Source organism: Trachinotus anak, unplaced genomic scaffold, assembly GCF_046630095.1.
Source record: "Trachinotus anak isolate AG129_WGS33_773 ecotype Australia unplaced genomic scaffold, CSIRO_AGI_Tana_v1 ptg000012l, whole genome shotgun sequence".
In the NCBI taxonomy this organism is placed as follows: domain Eukaryota; kingdom Metazoa; phylum Chordata; class Actinopteri; order Carangiformes; family Carangidae; genus Trachinotus; species Trachinotus anak.
Genome location: NW_027273863.1, coordinates 14,708,747 through 14,726,503, shown reverse-complemented (window position 1 = coordinate 14,726,503; position 17,757 = coordinate 14,708,747). Strand labels below are relative to the sequence as shown.

The window sequence follows — 17,757 nt, the reverse complement described above, 5'->3', positions numbered from 1 at the left end:
TGACTTGCTCTCTTAAAAATATATTCATATATCTTGCTAATTCTCAAATTCATTAATTGCATGAATCAAAAATACTTCAGGGGTTTTGAAAGCTATGCTGCTTTGTACAGAAACGGCAACCTTACCTGTTCCCAGTATTAAGGATCTTATTTGAACAGGAGTATTTACTCTGGGAAAGGGTGCTATAAATGAACATAGAGGAAGTGGTGCACAAAGAGTAGTTCAGACTGACTTAGAGGAAACTGAGACTTGCGTGTGGTAGGGGAATTTTTAGTGGTTACTTTTGCAGCACAAGAAAAAAGAAACACTAATTTATATAGAGCTATTGCAAATGTCTTTATTAACCTTACATAAATGGATTCCTTGAACTTATCAGGCTAAGCTTTCTTTTTTTTTATTATTTTTTAAAAAGTTTTAGTGTGCTGTAACTTAGGGTTGAATTTATATGATACCAGTAAATGGCTGTGAGACACTTTATGCCATCCCCTATAGCTGCGCTCCAAATGAGGTTGTTTTGTTCCATATAGGAGACATTTAAAAGAGAGAAGAGGCGGGGGTAGGGACAGAACTCCCAGAGAGGGACAGGCCTTAAGATGGAGGTCTTCCTCCCAGGACGTGACAGGCTGTTGGCTGGAGGATGCTCAGGAAGGCCTTGGCAGACCAACAAAGACAGCCCTTCAGCTGCAGGGTGTAGTTTTTCAGGCCCCAGCATCCCCTTTGGCAGCAGCACAGAGAGTGCTGGCGTGCACAGGCCCCCGGCCCGAGAGACAGGGAAGTAAGGCCCGTTCTTTTATTTACTCAGGCTGCTGCTGAGGCCTGGGCATTTCTTGTCTGGGTGAAGAAGGAAAAAAACAAGTCCCTCTCTCTTGCTTTCCTCTTGCGGTCTCCTGAGGAAGATTGCTCTTTCATCTACAGTTGTTCACACACTTGTTTTGGCCATTGCGCTTGTATCTGTGTCTTCTATGTGTACATGTATGTGTGCTCATATATATATGTTTGTTACTGTGAGTGAATGTGCAGTATGTGCGCTCATGATCTCTTGTGTGTATGTTACTGAGAGTGTGTGTGTGTATGTGTGTGAGAGAGAGAGAGTAAAACTGTGATAAGTCACACTGTGGGGGACAACTGTACTTGAAATGAAAATTTTGGAAATTGGAGTTTTTGCTCCAGCACATATACAGCATATTTAAGTCAGATTGGCATGATGATAGACCAATAGGTGCATCTCAAACTAAAATTAATCACACCATTGCTATGTACTATGTAATATTGATATATTGGTATCTTATCATAGAGCAGCTTCTCTAATATTTCACAAACCTAACATTACCATGGCTGTTTGGCCATCTAAACATCCATTCTGGGAGTTGAACTAAAGCAATGTTTGTGACTCCCACATGTCCCCCACAGATATGACTTCATGTGTGCGTGGTATTGGAGTAAAGACACTAAATAAATAATATAAATCAAGTAAACAACAACAAAACAAAAAAAAATGGAATGAGGTGTCCTGACAGCTTAGTAATGTCTCAAGGCAAAGACATCCTCATTTAAGACAGTAGAATTTCATTTAGCCTTGTATACAGGCCCATTTATTTGTTTGTTTTATGCTATTGTCTCAAAGCCAATATGTATGACTGTAAGGCATTGGCTGGGGTCATTCTTCTTGCACTGTCTTCTTCTCCTATACCCTGGGAGGCAGTATGAGAGAGGGCAGATCCGCCCCCTCTGTGGAGGAGGGCATAGCACTGAGTCACCCATCCTCCCTCAAACCAGAGAGAGAGAGAAAACAAAACATTGAGACATGTATGAGAGATAAAGCAAGTAAATCAGGCAAGGTTTGCTCCTTGAGTGAGATGTGTGTGCAGAGTGGGCACCTTGCCAGGGGTGGGAGGTTTCCGGGAGGGCCACGGTGTGGAGGTGGGCTCTCAATGTGCCGCTTTCAGCAGTTTGGAGGGGCAAGGGAATGGCCTCCGACCCCATCTGTTTCCTGAAGATAGGCCCTGATGGGGGTAAGTGCTCAGAGAGGGCATGATATCCTGACAAAGGGCAGATCTCCCAGCAAAAACAACAGAAAGGGGGGGAGAGAGAGAGAGAGAGAGAGAGAGAGAGAGAGAGAGAGACTTAGATTTGTCAGCTGAAGGAGAGTACAGAGGTTAGATCCTGGAAAGAGCTCATGCCTTTCCTTCGTCCCTCTCATAAATCTTTGCAGTTTCCTCTTGTTTTTCCCATTCCAAGTTTTGGCCTTTTGACACAGTTTTTTTCTGAAGGGGTTGGGATTACGTTGTTTTATTTAGGTAAGGAAGTTCACAGCACTTAGAATTCGGCAGCGGGAAGAAGTGGTCTGTAACCTTTTGAACTTGTGGAAAGTGGTGTTCTGTGTTTTCCATTCATATCACCATACAGTGAACCAGTGGAAAGGAATGTCGGCAACAAAACGATTTGAATAGGGACACATTAAAGTAACTGTAAAATGAACGGGGGCTGTATTGTCAGTTGACTGGTGTTCCCTGGTCATTTTCTGCACCTGCTTGTCCTTGAGTGAGATTGTTAGTCACTTGGTTGTCGTCTTCCCCTATCCGTTTCCCTGTACACTTGTGTCCCCCACCCACTCCCCCTGCATCAGCACATGGCACATTCATCCATCCAGTCGGCTATCAGTTGCCTCACGGCTTAGCACAAACCACACAGTCAAAATATGATAATAATTCATATTCTATAATCTGATATCTATTGACTGATGTTCTGAAAGGCCCATGTTTCATGAAAATCATCTATTTTCCAGTGGAGGGTTCCTAAAGGCTATGCATAGCTGTAGTCTAAATTGCACATTTAATCTTCTCTTTCACTCTTGAGAGCTGCTTTTCCCTGCTTTTTTTTTCTCTTGTCTTAAGGTCATTTCAAGGACTTTTGTTTTTCAAAAAATATTCTAGTTATTTTTCAGGAATAATGGAAATGTTCTCATTTACCTCATGCCAAGCTTACATCCTAAAGTACAGCCATTGTCTTGTGTTGGCTTTAAATGTCAGAGATTGTGTTTTGAGTCACAGTGGGCTAAGCAATTACACGGCCACATACAAGGTTAATTGTAGTAAAAGTATTTCCACTTATTCTGTTCTCCAATTACACTTAAAAGTGCATATTTAAATGTAACTTTTTAGATAACACCTAAGGAGAGGTATTGTTTCCACTGAAGAAAAAATGGTCTAAGTTACAAAGATTTCTAAATTCATACACCACAGCCTAATAATTACAATGACAAATAACACCACGGTGGCCCACCTTTTCTATTTCAAAGAGTGAGACAAATGAGTTGCTAATACAGTCTTACAAAACAACTATTTTACACACTCTCTCCTTCTCTCTCCATCTTTTTTGCTCTGACTTGCCCTTGATACCCTCTTTTCTCTCTTTCTGTCTTCCTCTCCAGACGCTGCTGATCTTGAGGATGACCCATCATGTTCTTGGCCAGCATCATCTCCCTCCAGTAAGGATCAGACTTCTCCAGGACACTGCGAGGACTATGATTTTGGCGAGGAGGAAGGGGGCCCTGGCCTGCCATACCCATGCCAGTTTTGTGACAAGTCCTTCAGTCGCTTAAGTTTCCTCAAGCGTCACGAACAGAGTCACGGTGATAAACTCCCCTTCAGCTGTACCTTTTGCAGTCGCCTGTTTAAGCACAAGCGCAGCCGAGATCGACACGTGAAGCTCCACACCGGCGATAAGAAGTACCACTGTGGAGAGTGTGATTCTGCCTTCTCCCGCAGTGATCACCTCAAAATCCACATGAAAACTCACGCCTCCAACAAACCCCACAAGTGCCCTGTGTGCCGCCGAGGCTTCCTTTCCTCCAGCTCTCTCCATGGCCACATGCAAGTACATGAAAGGGGCAAAGACGGCAGCAGCTCCAGCCTTTCTAGAGCTGATGATTGGAAGCTGAAAGAAACACGTAAATGCAGCCGTTGTGAGGAGGGCTTTGATATCCCAGAAGAGCTCCAGAGGCACATCGCTGAGTGCCACCCAGAGTGCTCACCATCAGAGGATGGAGGCCTGGGTGCCACCCTGCAGTGCATCTACTGCCATGAGCCCTTCAGTGATGAGGGCACCCTGCTGACTCACATTGACCAAGCTCACAGCCGAGACAGGAAGGGCCACACCTGTGCTATCTGCTCTGAGCACTTTTTGTCTGTTGAGGACCTCTATGCTCACATGGACATCCACCAGCTCCCTGAATCAAGTAATCACAGTAACAGCCCTTCCTTGCTAACAGTGGGCTACACCTCTGTCTCTAGCACCACTCCAGACTCCAACCTTTCTGTTGACAGCTCCACAATGGTGGAGACAGCACCACCTGTGCCCAAGACAAGGGGCAGGAGAAAGAGGGCTGCTCAGAACACATCAGACATAGGCGGGCGTTCCTCCAAACAGCCTAAAGTCTCCTACAGTTGCATCTATTGCAACAAACAAGTATTCTCCAGTCTGGCTGTGCTTCAAATTCACCTACGAACCATGCATCTTGACAAGCCAGAACAGGCTCATACTTGCCAGTTTTGTTTGGAAGTTCTGCCCTCTTTACTAAATCTAAATGAACATCTTAAGCAGGTCCACAATGCAGAAGACCATGCTGCCCTATTAGCCAGCTTGCCTGATGCCCTCCTGCAGTGTAACTTCTGCCCTGAGGTGTTGAGTGACCTCAATGCACTCCAGGAACACATCCGCTGCTCTCATGGCTTTCCTAGTCCTGTGGCCAAGGAGAGCAATGCCTTCTTCTGCCCCCAGTGCTTCATGGGGTTCTTGACAGAGGCTACCTTGGAAGAACATGTTCGTCAGACTCACTGTGATGGGGGAAGCCTGCGCTTTGACTCCCCTTTGGCTGTAACTCCCAAGGAGCCTATAGTAGAAGTGTACTCCTGTTCGTATTGCACCAATTCCCCCATATTCAACAGTGTTCTGAAGCTCAACAAGCACATCAAGGAGAATCACAAGAACATTCCACTGGCACTGAACTACATCAACAATGGAAAGAAAGCCCTGCGCACTCTCAGCCCCTCTTCTCCAATATCTGTGGAACCAACCATGCTGAAACAGGGCAGCTCAGCCTCACGCACTGCAAGTGAGTTCATATGTAACCAGTGTGGAGCTAAGTATACAAGCTTAGACCTTTTTCAGACTCACCTAAAAACTCACCTGGATGGCCTGCAGCCTCAGCTGACCTGTCCACAGTGCAACAAAGAGTTCCCCAACCAAGAGTCCCTGTTAAAGCATGTGACAATTCACTTCACTATTACATCCACTTATTACATCTGTGAGAGCTGTGACAAGCAATTCACTTCGGTGGATGACCTGCAGAAGCACCTACTCGACATGCATACCTTTGTCTTCTTTCGTTGCACTCTGTGCCAGGAGGTGTTTGACTCAAAGGTTTCCACCCAGCTCCACCTGGCTGTAAAGCACAGCAATGAGAAGAAGGTGTATCGCTGCACCTCCTGTAACTGGGACTTCAGGCATGAGACTGACCTACAGCTACATGTCAAACATAGCCATCTGGAAAACCAGGGCCGTGCCCATCGCTGCATTTTTTGTGGCGAGTCCTTTGGCACAGAGGTTGAGCTGCAGTGCCACATCACCACCCACAGTAAGAAGTATAACTGTCGCTTCTGCAGTAAGGCCTTCCATGCCATCGTCCTTTTGGAGAAGCATTTGAGGGAGAAACACTGTGTGTTTGAGGGTAAGGCACAGAACTGTGGTGCTAATGGCTCTACTGTAAGTGGTGGGGATGGACAGCCTAAAGAAGATGCTGAGCTACAAGGTCTCCTAACTAACAGCCATGGTCCAGGGCCAGCAGGAGGATCTGTTGTGGAGTCCCAGAACAGCCATGATGGAAGTGAGGAAGAGGTGGACACAGCAGAGCCCATGTATGGGTGTGACATCTGTGGGGCATCCTACACCATGGAGTCACTCCTCACTAACCACCAGTTGAGAGACCACAATATTCGCCCTGGTGAGAGTGCCATGATGAAAAGGAAAGCTGAAATGATCAAGGGCAACCACAAGTGCAATGTCTGCTCCCGCACCTTCTTCTCTGAGGCTGGGCTGAGGGAACATATGCAGACCCACCTTGGGCCTGTCAAACACTACATGTGTCCCATCTGTGGGGAGCGCTTCCCTTCCTTACTCACCCTGACTGAGCACAAGGTCACCCATAGCAAAAGTCTGGACACAGGAAGCTGCCGCATTTGTAAGATGCCACTGCAGTGTGAGGAAGACTTCCTGGAGCATTGCCAGATGCACCCCGACCTAAGGAACTCCCTGACAGGTTTTCGCTGTGTGGTCTGCATGCAGACAGTCACCTCCACATTGGAGCTAAAGATCCATGGTACCTTCCACATGCAAAAAACAGGTACCATGTCCGGCAACCAACCGATGGGCCGCAGCAATGCCATTTCTCATAACCAGCAGCAACAACATGCTCAGAAACTTTTCAAGTGCGCCTCTTGCCTGAAAGATTTTCGGTCTAAACAAGACCTTGTGAAGCTGGACATCAATGGCCTGCCTTACGGACTCTGTGCGTCCTGTGTGACAGCAGCTGGTTCAAAGAGCTCTAGCCCAACAGTTAATGGAGGAAGGCAACAACAGCAAGGTGGAGCCACCACTCCCGCAACAACTACTGGTGCATGGGTCCAGGGGGAGAGTCTCAGCCCTGGAGACGGGAAAGGCAAAGCCGTCTCTTCATCATCTTCATCCTCTTCCATATCCTCATCATCTGCTGCCAAGACACGATGCTCTAGCTGCAATGTGAAGTTTGAGTCAGAAGCAGAGTTGCAAAACCACATCCAGACAGTGCACCGGGAACAGGCTGGGGATAGCAACAGTGGGCAGCTCAAGACCCCCCAGGTGTCCCCCATGCCTAGAACCAGTCCCTCACAAACTGAAGAGGTATTGTTAATTAGTGTTGTATTGAATGTGGCTGAGTAGCTCATAAGAACATGCTGAGGTTCACAAATTGTTTTGTATTGTTATGTTGAATTGGTAAAACTAAACTGATTTCTAATTTGTAATATTAGCTTTTATTCAAAGTTGACTATAATAATTCCTTTTCTCTCAATCTTATTTACAGAAGAAGACATACCAGTGCATCAAATGTCAAATGGTGTTCTACAGTGAATGGGACATCCAAGTTCATGTGGCCAACCATATGCTGGGTAGGAGATAACTCTTTTTGCTTCATTCATTATGGTCTTTGTTGCACTCCTACAACAAATTCATAAGAAAAAACTGTGCTTGTGTAGTATCTTTGTAAATGTGTTTTTCTACATTTCCCAAAGTATTTCTACAATGTAGCATCAATTTAATCAATGGGGCTTTTATGTGTGTGATTTAAATGTTAGAGGGAATGATTTTGTGTGACCGTCATCAATATAATATGCAAATCATTAAGGTAAATTCACCAAAAATTCACCACAAATATTTGATCATTTTAAATAAATTCCAGATATAGTCTTTTCTATACTTTTTAAAAAGATGAATCACATATCAAGAATTGATGTGATATATGTAATAAAATATTTGACCCTGTCTCATTCAGGCTCACAAGTATCTGGATCACATCACCAAATAGGTGGAATTATTTTAATATTTTGACCATCAAATGCATCCCCAGTGTTGTGCCCATCATCTTCATTTCCCCATGCATGTGAATGGTATAATATAGTACGTGTGCATGCTTGTGGAGCAGAATCTCTCCACTTCAAACCACTCTGTTATAAAGGTAGTTTGAAGTAGTGGAAACGTACTGTATGGATTACTGAAATATTCAAATACCAAAACAGATTTTATTCAAACTGTTTACATTTCAAATATTATTGCAGTTTTCAAAAAAAAATCTTCACATTGCTGCTGTACTTTTTTCTTGTTCTTTTTCTTTTTTTGCTTGTTTATTGTGTCTCTTCACTTAAGTACTCTGTTCAGATGACTGAGATCTGAATACAACATGTGGTAACATACTTTCATGCTCTCAGCATTTAATGACGTCAAATCAACTGAAAAAATGGATTTTTGATTTTATTACATTGTGTCTCACAAAATTATTCCAAATTTCTCATTTCCTGTCGCAAGATTCCTAAACTAAGAGTGCTGGTGTAACACTAACCTCCACATTCTCGAAATGTCTTTACTTTTGGTTGTCATTTGTATGCAGGCAGAATAATTTGTAGAGAACAGACAATTGGAAAACAGGTTTTCTTGCCTGCAGTAAGTAGGCGTCTGAATTCCGGTCTCACGTTCCTTTATTCATTCATTTATTCAGCTCGTTTGGCGGCTCTTTCATTACACTGCATTATCTGTTGTCTTCAGTGGGAGAGAGACTCATTGATCTGGAACCAAACCGCCTCTCTGTTTGGGACACGCTTCTAGGCGCAGGTGAATTTAAACACGGTGGGCAATTCTATCAGGACCGGTAGGCAATTCTATCAGGGACCCACTGTTTGTGCATAAACAATCAGAAGCATGTGATTTGTGATTTTGATGCTGCGGTGTATTTGCAAAGGAGAGAGACGAGCTGAGAGTGTGTAGGTGTGTATTTTGTATTCATCTTTGCGATCTGCTCACCCACTATTCTACTGGGGGTGCCTAATACAGTACCATGCCAGCATTAGTCCTTTCTCTCGCGAAGGCAGGCACGGAGCACACTGGGAGGGTAGAAAACAAACCCCCCTACTGGTTATTTTATGTCTTTCAGCAGCACAAGCACACAGTTCCCCCATAATAGTGGAATTCAGACAGCTTAAGATAACAGGAGGATAGGTGATTGGGTTATTGTCTGATGTCTTACTTCTCTGATATGCCATTGCTTTGTATTCAACATGATCATGGTTTTCATCAGAGTCCTCAAAAGGGTTTCTGTTAGATGCATTTGTTTTGTGATCTGTAAAATATGGGGGAAACAGAAGTCGTCGTAATGAAAATTTGGTCAAAAGATGAAGTTGTCAAGTCGTGACTGCATATTGACAAACAAACAAACAAAAAGGGAATTGGATAAGTAAAAATAAAGAAAATATGTTTAACTGAAAAGTTATAGATATAAACATCAGCTTAGTTGTGTCACAAAACTAATATTGATCTAATGTTTTGATATGGCTCCTGAATAATCCTGTTTTAATGTATAGCGGGGTTAAATTCAATCCAGCGTATAATCACTGCAAAGCCAATTTGGGCCAAAAACACAAAAAAAAATACTCATTTGGAAAAGCTCTAAATACCTTCTCTACTGAAAAAAGGGACACTTTCTCCTTTTAATGGCCATCTGCACAGGAGAGGGGAAACAGGGGGCTGGGGTCATCTCCGCTCAGCTGTCAGCGTTATTAGCGTAGGTAATGGAGCAGACGCTGGATTCATAGGGGTGTTGTTTTCATCCATGCCCCGCTCCATGGTGTCAGTTCACACTGATAACTCTATATATAGTGGTGAGCCGTGACATAACCATAGTGCTAAGTGTATGGAACAACAAAACCTGAGCCTGTCTCACCCAGACAAGTCCATATTAGCTGCCTTTGTAATACAATAGTCTCCCTAAACTAAGTGCACTCAGCCTCCACCCTCATCTCCTCCCATCGGGCCGAAGTGCTCGTGGCTGCCTCTTCTGTGTAACTGCCAGCACATTTTGATGCATGGATATTACACTCAGATGATGACGTCCTAGTTCAGATATAAAGCGTAGCTCTGGTGCACAGCTACTCAACATTTACTATGATAATGGGGGTGAATGAAAGGGAAGGAGGTGGCCATGGATTCAGAAGGGTGTGTTGCAGACCAACCCCAGCCAAGCCTATGAACGGCCCCACGTGTCTTAAGATGGAGGCCGCAGCCTGCTAGGGCCCAGATGGATCAGTACACATTTGCTGTACAGCTGGTCGCTCTGTTTGGGGACCTGGTGTGATACTCCTATGGAGAAAAAAATGATATCGCCACCATCCAAGGAGCAATTTAATAGCAGGCCAGAAGACAGCTGGCCACTCTTTAGTTTAGAGTTTTTTTGGCATGGCACACTTACAGAATTGAGGGTGTCCGATTTTTCTCCAGAGACACACAGATTTATACAGCTTTCAGCTGCTGCAGTCACTATCAAACCTTTTACTGCTATTTTTCTTTGAGATTAGAAAACAAATCTGACCATCAGTTCAACTTGCCATGTTCATCTGTTGTAATCGTATTGGAAAAAAATATTTAAAATCACAGTGCTTTCACAAAGTCGTCTGTTTTTTTTTTTTGAGAGGACCTTTGAAGGTCTTTCATTGACACAAAAGCCTGTTTGGTTTTATCAGCATGCCATCATGCCACCCCATTGCTTCACTTTGACCCCACTGTAAACTATGACATTTGGAGCCTCATGGGGGGGCACGTTTGGCCTATTTATCGCACTGTTTCAAATGTCCCTGTGTGGATTTTCAGAGCCCTGACATGTTTTGAAGCACAGACTCTGTCTTAAAGGGTTTTAAAGGTGAGAAGGGTTTTTGCTTTTCTGTTGAATCTGCTTTCAATCCAATTTCATCTCACTCCTGTCCATTCCAAGCAGCTACTGCCAAGGTGGCAGTGCTCAGAAGGACAACTGTAAACAAGCAAACCAAACCACATCCCAGAAAAGTGTTTTTGGGGTCACCTCTACGGATTTTTTGGGTTGGTGACAACATAGAGCTTGAAGCCAAGTCAGGGAGGAGCCTTCTCTCACAGAGAGGAGCCGGTGGCCTGGACGGCCCAGGCAGAGGGGGGCACTGGAGGGGTGGAAAGGTTCGGGGGCGGAGAGGGAAAGGCACATTTGCTGTACAGCTGGCCGCTCTGTGTGAAGCAGGCACTGTGGGCCGTTACAGAGCTGGAGAGGAGAGCGAGTGAGAGGCCTTTAGCTCTCCCCTAGTTTCTCCTCCTCCTCTCTGTTCTCTCTTTCTCCTCCTGCCCCCTCTTTGTCCACTATCTCTCCATTTTCCTCTGTCTCACTATCTAGGGCTCACATTTTTATATTAACTGAGCTCCAACCTGGCAAAAAACATACTGTGTTGGCTCTTCATGGGGGGAACAGACAGGAGGCACACTGTAACAGTATTTGAAGCTGAAAGCCTTGTTTTGTTTCTTGCTAAGGGCCGCAAATTATCCTTGACACATATCCTCTTGTCTTGGGCCCCAAGAGCAACTTGGCCGGTGTATGTTGATTACATGGTCTCCATCACTGTCTCTGCCCTGGTGGCAACACATTCACTACCCCATTAAGCTTTTTTTTTCTCCTGGTGCACAAACAGAATATGGTATTTTCATTCTTTGTTTCTTTTCCTATAATCCTCTTTGATTAGGTATGTCTGATGGTGTTCCCTCAGTTTCTGGGACTCATTCATAGAGCACATACACATGTAATCTGCTAACAAACATGGCCAAACACTCCCCATTTGACTCCTAGGGGGCTGGATCAGAGTCAGAACTCAATAGACAACACGGCACAGGAACAGGATCAATCTTATGAAATAAGTAAGAGAACAGGCTTGGACCAGCCAGTGGAAACAAAGGAAACCATGCGTGCCATATACCGAGTGTGATATCTGCCTGCTTTTATTAATTGGTGATTAATAACACCTTTCTCTTCGTTAGCGCAGTCACCTCCCGTGCAGCCAAGTGTGTTGCTGCTAATATGCAATTATGCGCACCTTACTGCTCGTTACATTATACCTCTCCCTGACTAATGTGGCGTCCATGAGGAGAATGGAAAACAGAGTGAGCCGCAAAAAAGAGCTATCAATAAGATTCTCACATTCACAGTGTTACCTACCTGTCTGGATGGAAAACAAAAAAAGAAGTTTCTTATAAATTCCTCAATGTAACCAGGAGACTGCATTAAAAGTTTTACAGCATTGCAGAGACTGTTTTGCTCTTCCTGGTGTTTTTGTTGTAAAGCAGAGGTAATTGACATCACCATGGGGATGCTCTGTTGCTAGGCCAGACAAGCTCAGTCTGATGTGGTCCTTATCTATTGATTTTCCTGACATTTCCCCACACCTCACAGACTAGGCCAACATGTGAGAAAATATCTGATGCTCTCAGTTCATACAGCCTGTTTGTACAAACTCTGAGCGAGCACTGGCTGCCCCTTACTGCATTGCAATGGGTAGGTTGGTGTCACCATGGTGATTTGGGGCAAATTCCTTTCAGTGACTGGTTAAACTGTGCTCGTTTGCTGAGTTAATCATTTGGAAGCATAAATTACAAACTGCAAAATGCAATAATACAGATTTAGGTATAAATCCTACACATTTCTTTGAATTTAGAGACATCATCTGGTGAATGATTCACTGGTGTGCTTTTCCAATCCTCTATGCAAGTCTAGTCAGGAACTTGAGCGACCTGAATAAAGGTAGGCTCTTCCTGCGCTTCTGGCTATGTTTTATTGATATACAGGAGGGATGTCTCCTTTAGAGTGTTAATGCCAACCCTTGTTCTGAAGTGAATCCCATAAATACTGGATGATCAGAATTAACCTCTGCATTACTCCACCTCCCCATGGTCTCTGAGATGTCACCAAGGCCGTAGGTGCATGCGCACCCCTGGTCTGATGGGGTTGCTTAGCAGTCTGACTGGAGGGGGGCTTATGGGAGAAGTGCAAACAGACAGTCCTGCCTTAGTAAAGGTCAGAGCTGCAACCTACACCTCTCAAATCCCAGTCTGGCCCTGATGGGACCGGGGTTCCAAGCGTGCCTAGAGATGCTTGTGGTAAGGGAGAATTGCAGTGAGAGTGAAGTGGCGCTCTACTTCTGAACTGCATTGCTTTTAGTGGTTGTCAGCACCAATGGTTGTGCGACAGATTGTGTAGTGGCTCTGACTTGGTGTGTTTTTGGAATGACAGGCACGTTAGGACAGCAGTAGCTACCATACGCTACTGAATAGGAAAGAGTTTCAATGTTGTTCTCAAAATTGTTGTTAAGTACACTTCATAGGTGTAAAGAGGTTTGTGTTAGAATACTCCAAGAGTACAGCAAAAAGTTTCAGCTCTCTTTATGGTGCACAATGGTGGTTTTCCAAAGTACCATGTAACGAATGACCATCCTCATCGAACTTTGGCTGTGTGAATGGCAGACAGGGGAGGAGAGGGGAGGGGGATAGGGTTCTGAAAGGCCCCCCAGCGTCAAAGCCTTAATAATCATGTGAGCAGCGCTGGACTTCATTACCCTCCTGTTCGACAGGCCGAGTGCCAGCCTGGATTGCTGGCTGGCTGTGGCAAGGTCAACGGCGGAGGAAAAACCAGTTACTGTGTTACTCTGGAGCGGAATGGAGAGGGGCGGCCATCTGTCAGCTCAGGCCTGCCATACCCGCAGAGCAAATGGACACGGGCGGCCAGAGGAGAGGCCACAGACACCCACAGAGCTAAACCCAGTGAGCATAACACTGAGGCATGGACACAGATCCAGCCAAAGAGATGGGCCTTGGTACCACTAAAACACATATATACACACACATAGCGGAGAAGATAGGGCTATCTCCAAGAAATTTGGCAGCAGGTTGTGTGTGTTTATGCATGTTTGTTTTTAGTGTCAGTGCACTATTGGGCCCCTACTGTTTTAAGTCCAGATGGCAAACCATTTGATAAAAAGTTGATAAAAGTTTTGCATGGCTTGCCAACGGTAAATGTTTTAATCATAGTTCCTTTATGAAGACAAACTAAGTGCAGAAAATGTAATCTTAGCCTTTAGACCACATTTTACATTTCAGCAGGGACCACAGGCCAGATAGGGAACCTGGTGGAAGCTTATTCCTTACCACAATACAAACAGTGCTGCCATTTGTAGTATAAGTATACTCACATGTCGTGCTCTTCCATATCCTACTCTAGTTTTAGTGTTTCACCTTGCTGGCTGTTTGTCTGTGTCTGAGTCTTACCGACCCTCTCTGTGAGGACCTTTACGATGCCCTCTGGCCAAAGTGGAAGAACCCTGTGGAATGTTCCAAAGCTCTCTAATAGGTTTCAGGTGCTGCGGGCCACCGGCCAGCCCCCCCACCATCACCCCACTCTGTGTGTCTTGTGTGATAGGACTCCCTGCTCAACAGTCAAAGCACCGCCATTTCTCCTCTAAAAGAGAGAGGGCAGATCTACCAAATGGATACTCGCCGTTTACTGTGAAATCTTTGCTTGTCTTTACAGTAGTCAGTTGTTATTTATCACACTGAACCTCGTTCCTATCCTTTAACTGACATTTAATGGCTGGTGAAATAAGAGCGTAGCAGTTTCTCTCACACATGTGGTCGAAGTTTAGGCAGAAATGCAATTTACATCTCTACCATCCCACAACTCAGCACAGATAAAGTTCCTCCTTGTTTTCCTCCTCTGCACCGAGAGTACCCACCCCGACGGCTTTAGCATCAATGTGCTCCGGAAAACAGGGAGATGGTCCTGGGCGATTCCCCCTCACATTAATGGAAATCACACAGGAACTCCCTGGATGAAAGCTTTATTAGTTATTAAGGTTTAATGTTGATATCAGTGCTTATATGTTTACTGGAGTGCACGGTGCTGCTGATGTAGAATTGTCAAAGAGGTGCAGATCTAGTAAGGAATTAGTGTACACCCAGGATTTAATTAAGGGGATCTATTTCCATCTTGTTAGAAAGAGATAATGTGGATACTGCATGCATCATAGGTTACTATATTAAATGCCGCTTCATGTAACAGCATTATATTCACTAGAGTAGTGCAAATAGATTATAGAATAGAAACATGCTGTATTTAGCTGGCAGGTAGCTTTAAGCACACACGCTCTCCCTTTACATAGAAATACATTTTTATTTCAAATAACATTTTGTTTCCATCTTTTCATATGCAAACACACTGATAAAAACACAAGTGATAGTCATTAGAGGTAAAATGGTCACACTTCCACTCTTTACATACGTCTTGTTCCATTTCCAGCATGACAGTGGAGTGTGAACACTGAAGCGACATGGCCTCTTTGTCTCTCCATTTGTCCCACCACTGCCTAGAGACGTAAACCTTAAGCCACTCACTCTCTGATTAATCTTTAACATTTATAATTACTAATTAAGTTAGTAAGAGACTTTTAATGTAGTCCTCCTTCAATGGGGAGCAGAGAGGACAACAGATCATTAGCTTCAATAATGAATGCGGATGAGACAGATAATGGCCTATGATAGGTGAATACTGACAGTTATATTAAATGAGGCGAGTATATGGGAAATGCTGTGTGCGAGTGGCACTTCATGGATTCAAAGGCACAGGGAGACAAGGTGGTGAAGTACTCCACTAACTCCAGAAAGGCCTTAGAGCAGGAGCAAAACGTAGTGATAGTCTGTGCTGCTTAGAGCAGATTTCTGTGATACAGGAAAGTCTGTAGTAGCATGCAGTATGTATGATACAATGCTTATCTGCAGTGGTAACTCTGTCAGGTTTTATTTATTTGTTCACACTGATTTCATTGAGTTTTTGGTCTCCCTCATGTCTTTGGTGTATCTCATTATCACATTATTACATTAGTGTCTGCATTATCCTGGTGGCTGTAAGTTGCTGCCCATTAAAAGAGTCATTTCATCTCAGTTTTTTTACCTTAACGACGATGCTTCCCTGGCACATTTCGTGAGCTTTCCCACTTTGGGGAAGGTGCTTATGCCATAATGATTATTATCATTAAGAAGATATTAATGTGCTTAGTGTTTGCGACCCAGCTGCTCATCATGGCCTGAGTTCCCTGCCGGGGAGGGGAGGAGAGCTGCTGCCAAACGGACAGTGCACGTAGGCCACCGCCCACCTGTCCAGAGGTTTCAGGGTCGGTGGAGGTCACACCTACCTACCTCCCTGCCCTCTGCTGAACTGGAGGAGGGATGGCTCAGAACATGAAATTGGAGGAGATGAATTGTGCTATGTGTTGTGGAGTGAAGTTAAAAAGTGCGACTGAATGAATTCAAGGGGTTGTAAGCATCTTCCTCTAATGTCAGCATACATATTAATTATAGTTATGTTACTCCGCTGTAAGGGGAAATTTATGTTTTCCCTGCAGAGATTCACGCCACCTAATTATTCATTGAATTTCAATGCTGTAGCAACAGAGCGCGAATACTATTTTTTTTGCATTAAATCAGACTTTTGTATATAAGTTATTTAGCTTCTTTAATTGTGTTAATTAGCCAAAAACAGACATTGGCAAAATCTATACGTTCTTCCGTCATAGCAGAGGGACAGCGGCAGGATGTTGTGTGATGATGCCTGTTTTGAAGCATCATTTACACTCAGATACATGGTGTGGGGCTGAAGGCAGCCTGGCTCTCAGTTTCAAATTGCTGCTTCATTAGGGCTTGGAAAAGAAACCCATGGTTACATTTAATCAAAATCGGTATGGCAGACCCACATAATCAATCACAATCCTTATCCAATATGCTACGTTCTGTAACTACCAAGCTGGCTTGGAGAAAAGTCAATTATGGCCCCTCTCTCTGCTCCTCTGCCATGGTTGTGATATTATACTGTTTCTGCTGTTGTTTTCATTATGCAAACATGGAATGTGTGCATCTCACACATACAGCCCTTCCCCTATTCATACAGCTATTTCCTATTTTTCCTTTTTATTATACTGCTAGTTTTTGTATGATACATGGACTGGGGGTTTTGTTGGGGAGTATGATGTGCCATATCTGGAATAATCAAATTAACTATTAATGATTTTTACTCTCCAACTAACACTTGTGTTACACAGTGGACTGCAGTCAGTGATGCTGTTCATATTTCATATATTTTGTCTCTGTATGGATCTGTTCTCACCATCTCTGGCTCTGTGAAATCATTTACAGTTTGTTTCTATAGACATTCTACTTTCACAGCCCATATCCCTGAGTACATTTATGTCAAAGCAAACACGTGCACACGGCGCACCAAGACACATGCACGCTCACACACCAACACTGTAAACACAGTAAACACGCTCGTTTACTGTACGCGCACTCATCAATCCTCTTTTTTTTCTCTTCCCCTCTCCTTGTGTGTTCCTTCTCCCTACCTTTTTCACTTTAACGCTCAGCCTCGCGCGCAATCAACATGCTCCACATAATACACACAAGCTTGGAAACACACAGAGGCACACACACACACACACACACACACACAAGGTAGCTAGGTTGGTGGGGGCCATGGCTGCAGCTCTTCTGCGCAGTCCCAGAGTGGCTCCCGGGGCTCGGCTGCCAGTTGTTTGCCAGCGTCTCCGGGTGGAATTCATTCAAATTAAAGTGGTGGAATGAGGCCCGAGTCCCAGAATGCCTCGTCCCTCTCCTTCATCAGCATTCCGCCGATGAGAGTAATTAAAGCAGAAATTAATTCTGCTGTAAGCAGAGGAGCCACAGAATAACTGATATTAGAGGCTGGATGATGAATGCTTGGCATCAAGGGAGGTCTCAGGGGAGGAAGGGGAAATTCACAGATCTCTTTTTCTCTCTTTCTTTCTTTCTTTCTTTCTTGCTGTCTTCCTTTATTTTTCTGTCGTTCCACTTTCCCTCTCTTTGCGCTCTTTGCCTACTCCTGTGTTTTTACGTCTTTGGTTTATGTTGTCTGCATTTCTCTCTTCCACTGCATGTGTCTCTTGCTCTCTGTGTCTGCTCACTACTTGCCCCCTCTCATCTTTACGTGTCTTTCATCCTCCACGGCAACATTTGTCCTTCCGTGCCGCCTTAAGATTGCCACGGAGAGCTGAAGCCATTGGTTTTAAGCATGACTGAAGACATCACCACTAA

The 17,757-nt window shown here is 44.3% G+C and overlaps 1 protein-coding gene and 1 long non-coding RNA gene across 9 annotated transcripts in view; one reads left to right on the top strand and one right to left on the bottom strand.

Annotated features, from left to right (window-relative positions):
- Positions 1-17,757, top strand: part of znf521 (zinc finger protein 521) — a 90,503-nt gene that overhangs the window by 36,174 nt on the left and 36,572 nt on the right. For 4 of the 7 annotated variants that reach the window (XM_071490838.1, XM_071490837.1, XM_071490835.1 and 1 more), the window contains exons 4-6: positions 3,431-6,936; positions 7,118-7,202; positions 7,586-7,618. In XM_071490838.1, coding sequence (XP_071346939.1) covers positions 3,787-6,936; positions 7,118-7,202; positions 7,586-7,618 — 3,268 coding nt within the window. In that variant the 5' untranslated portion in view covers positions 3,431-3,786. The remainder of the gene's footprint in view (positions 1-3,430; positions 6,937-7,117; positions 7,203-7,585; positions 7,619-17,757) is intronic. The other 3 variants (XM_071490840.1, XM_071490839.1, XM_071490836.1) reach the window with 1 other exon arrangement.
- On the bottom strand, positions 1,635-16,668 carry LOC139628783 (uncharacterized). 2 transcript variants are annotated; one of them, XR_011692858.1, is made up of 3 exons: positions 13,833-16,668; positions 1,878-2,055; positions 1,635-1,766 (listed from the first exon to the last, which is right to left on the bottom strand). It is a non-coding gene; the product is annotated as an uncharacterized lncRNA (long non-coding RNA). The 2 variants fall into 2 exon arrangements; XR_011692859.1 differs by having other exon boundaries at positions 1,878-2,039.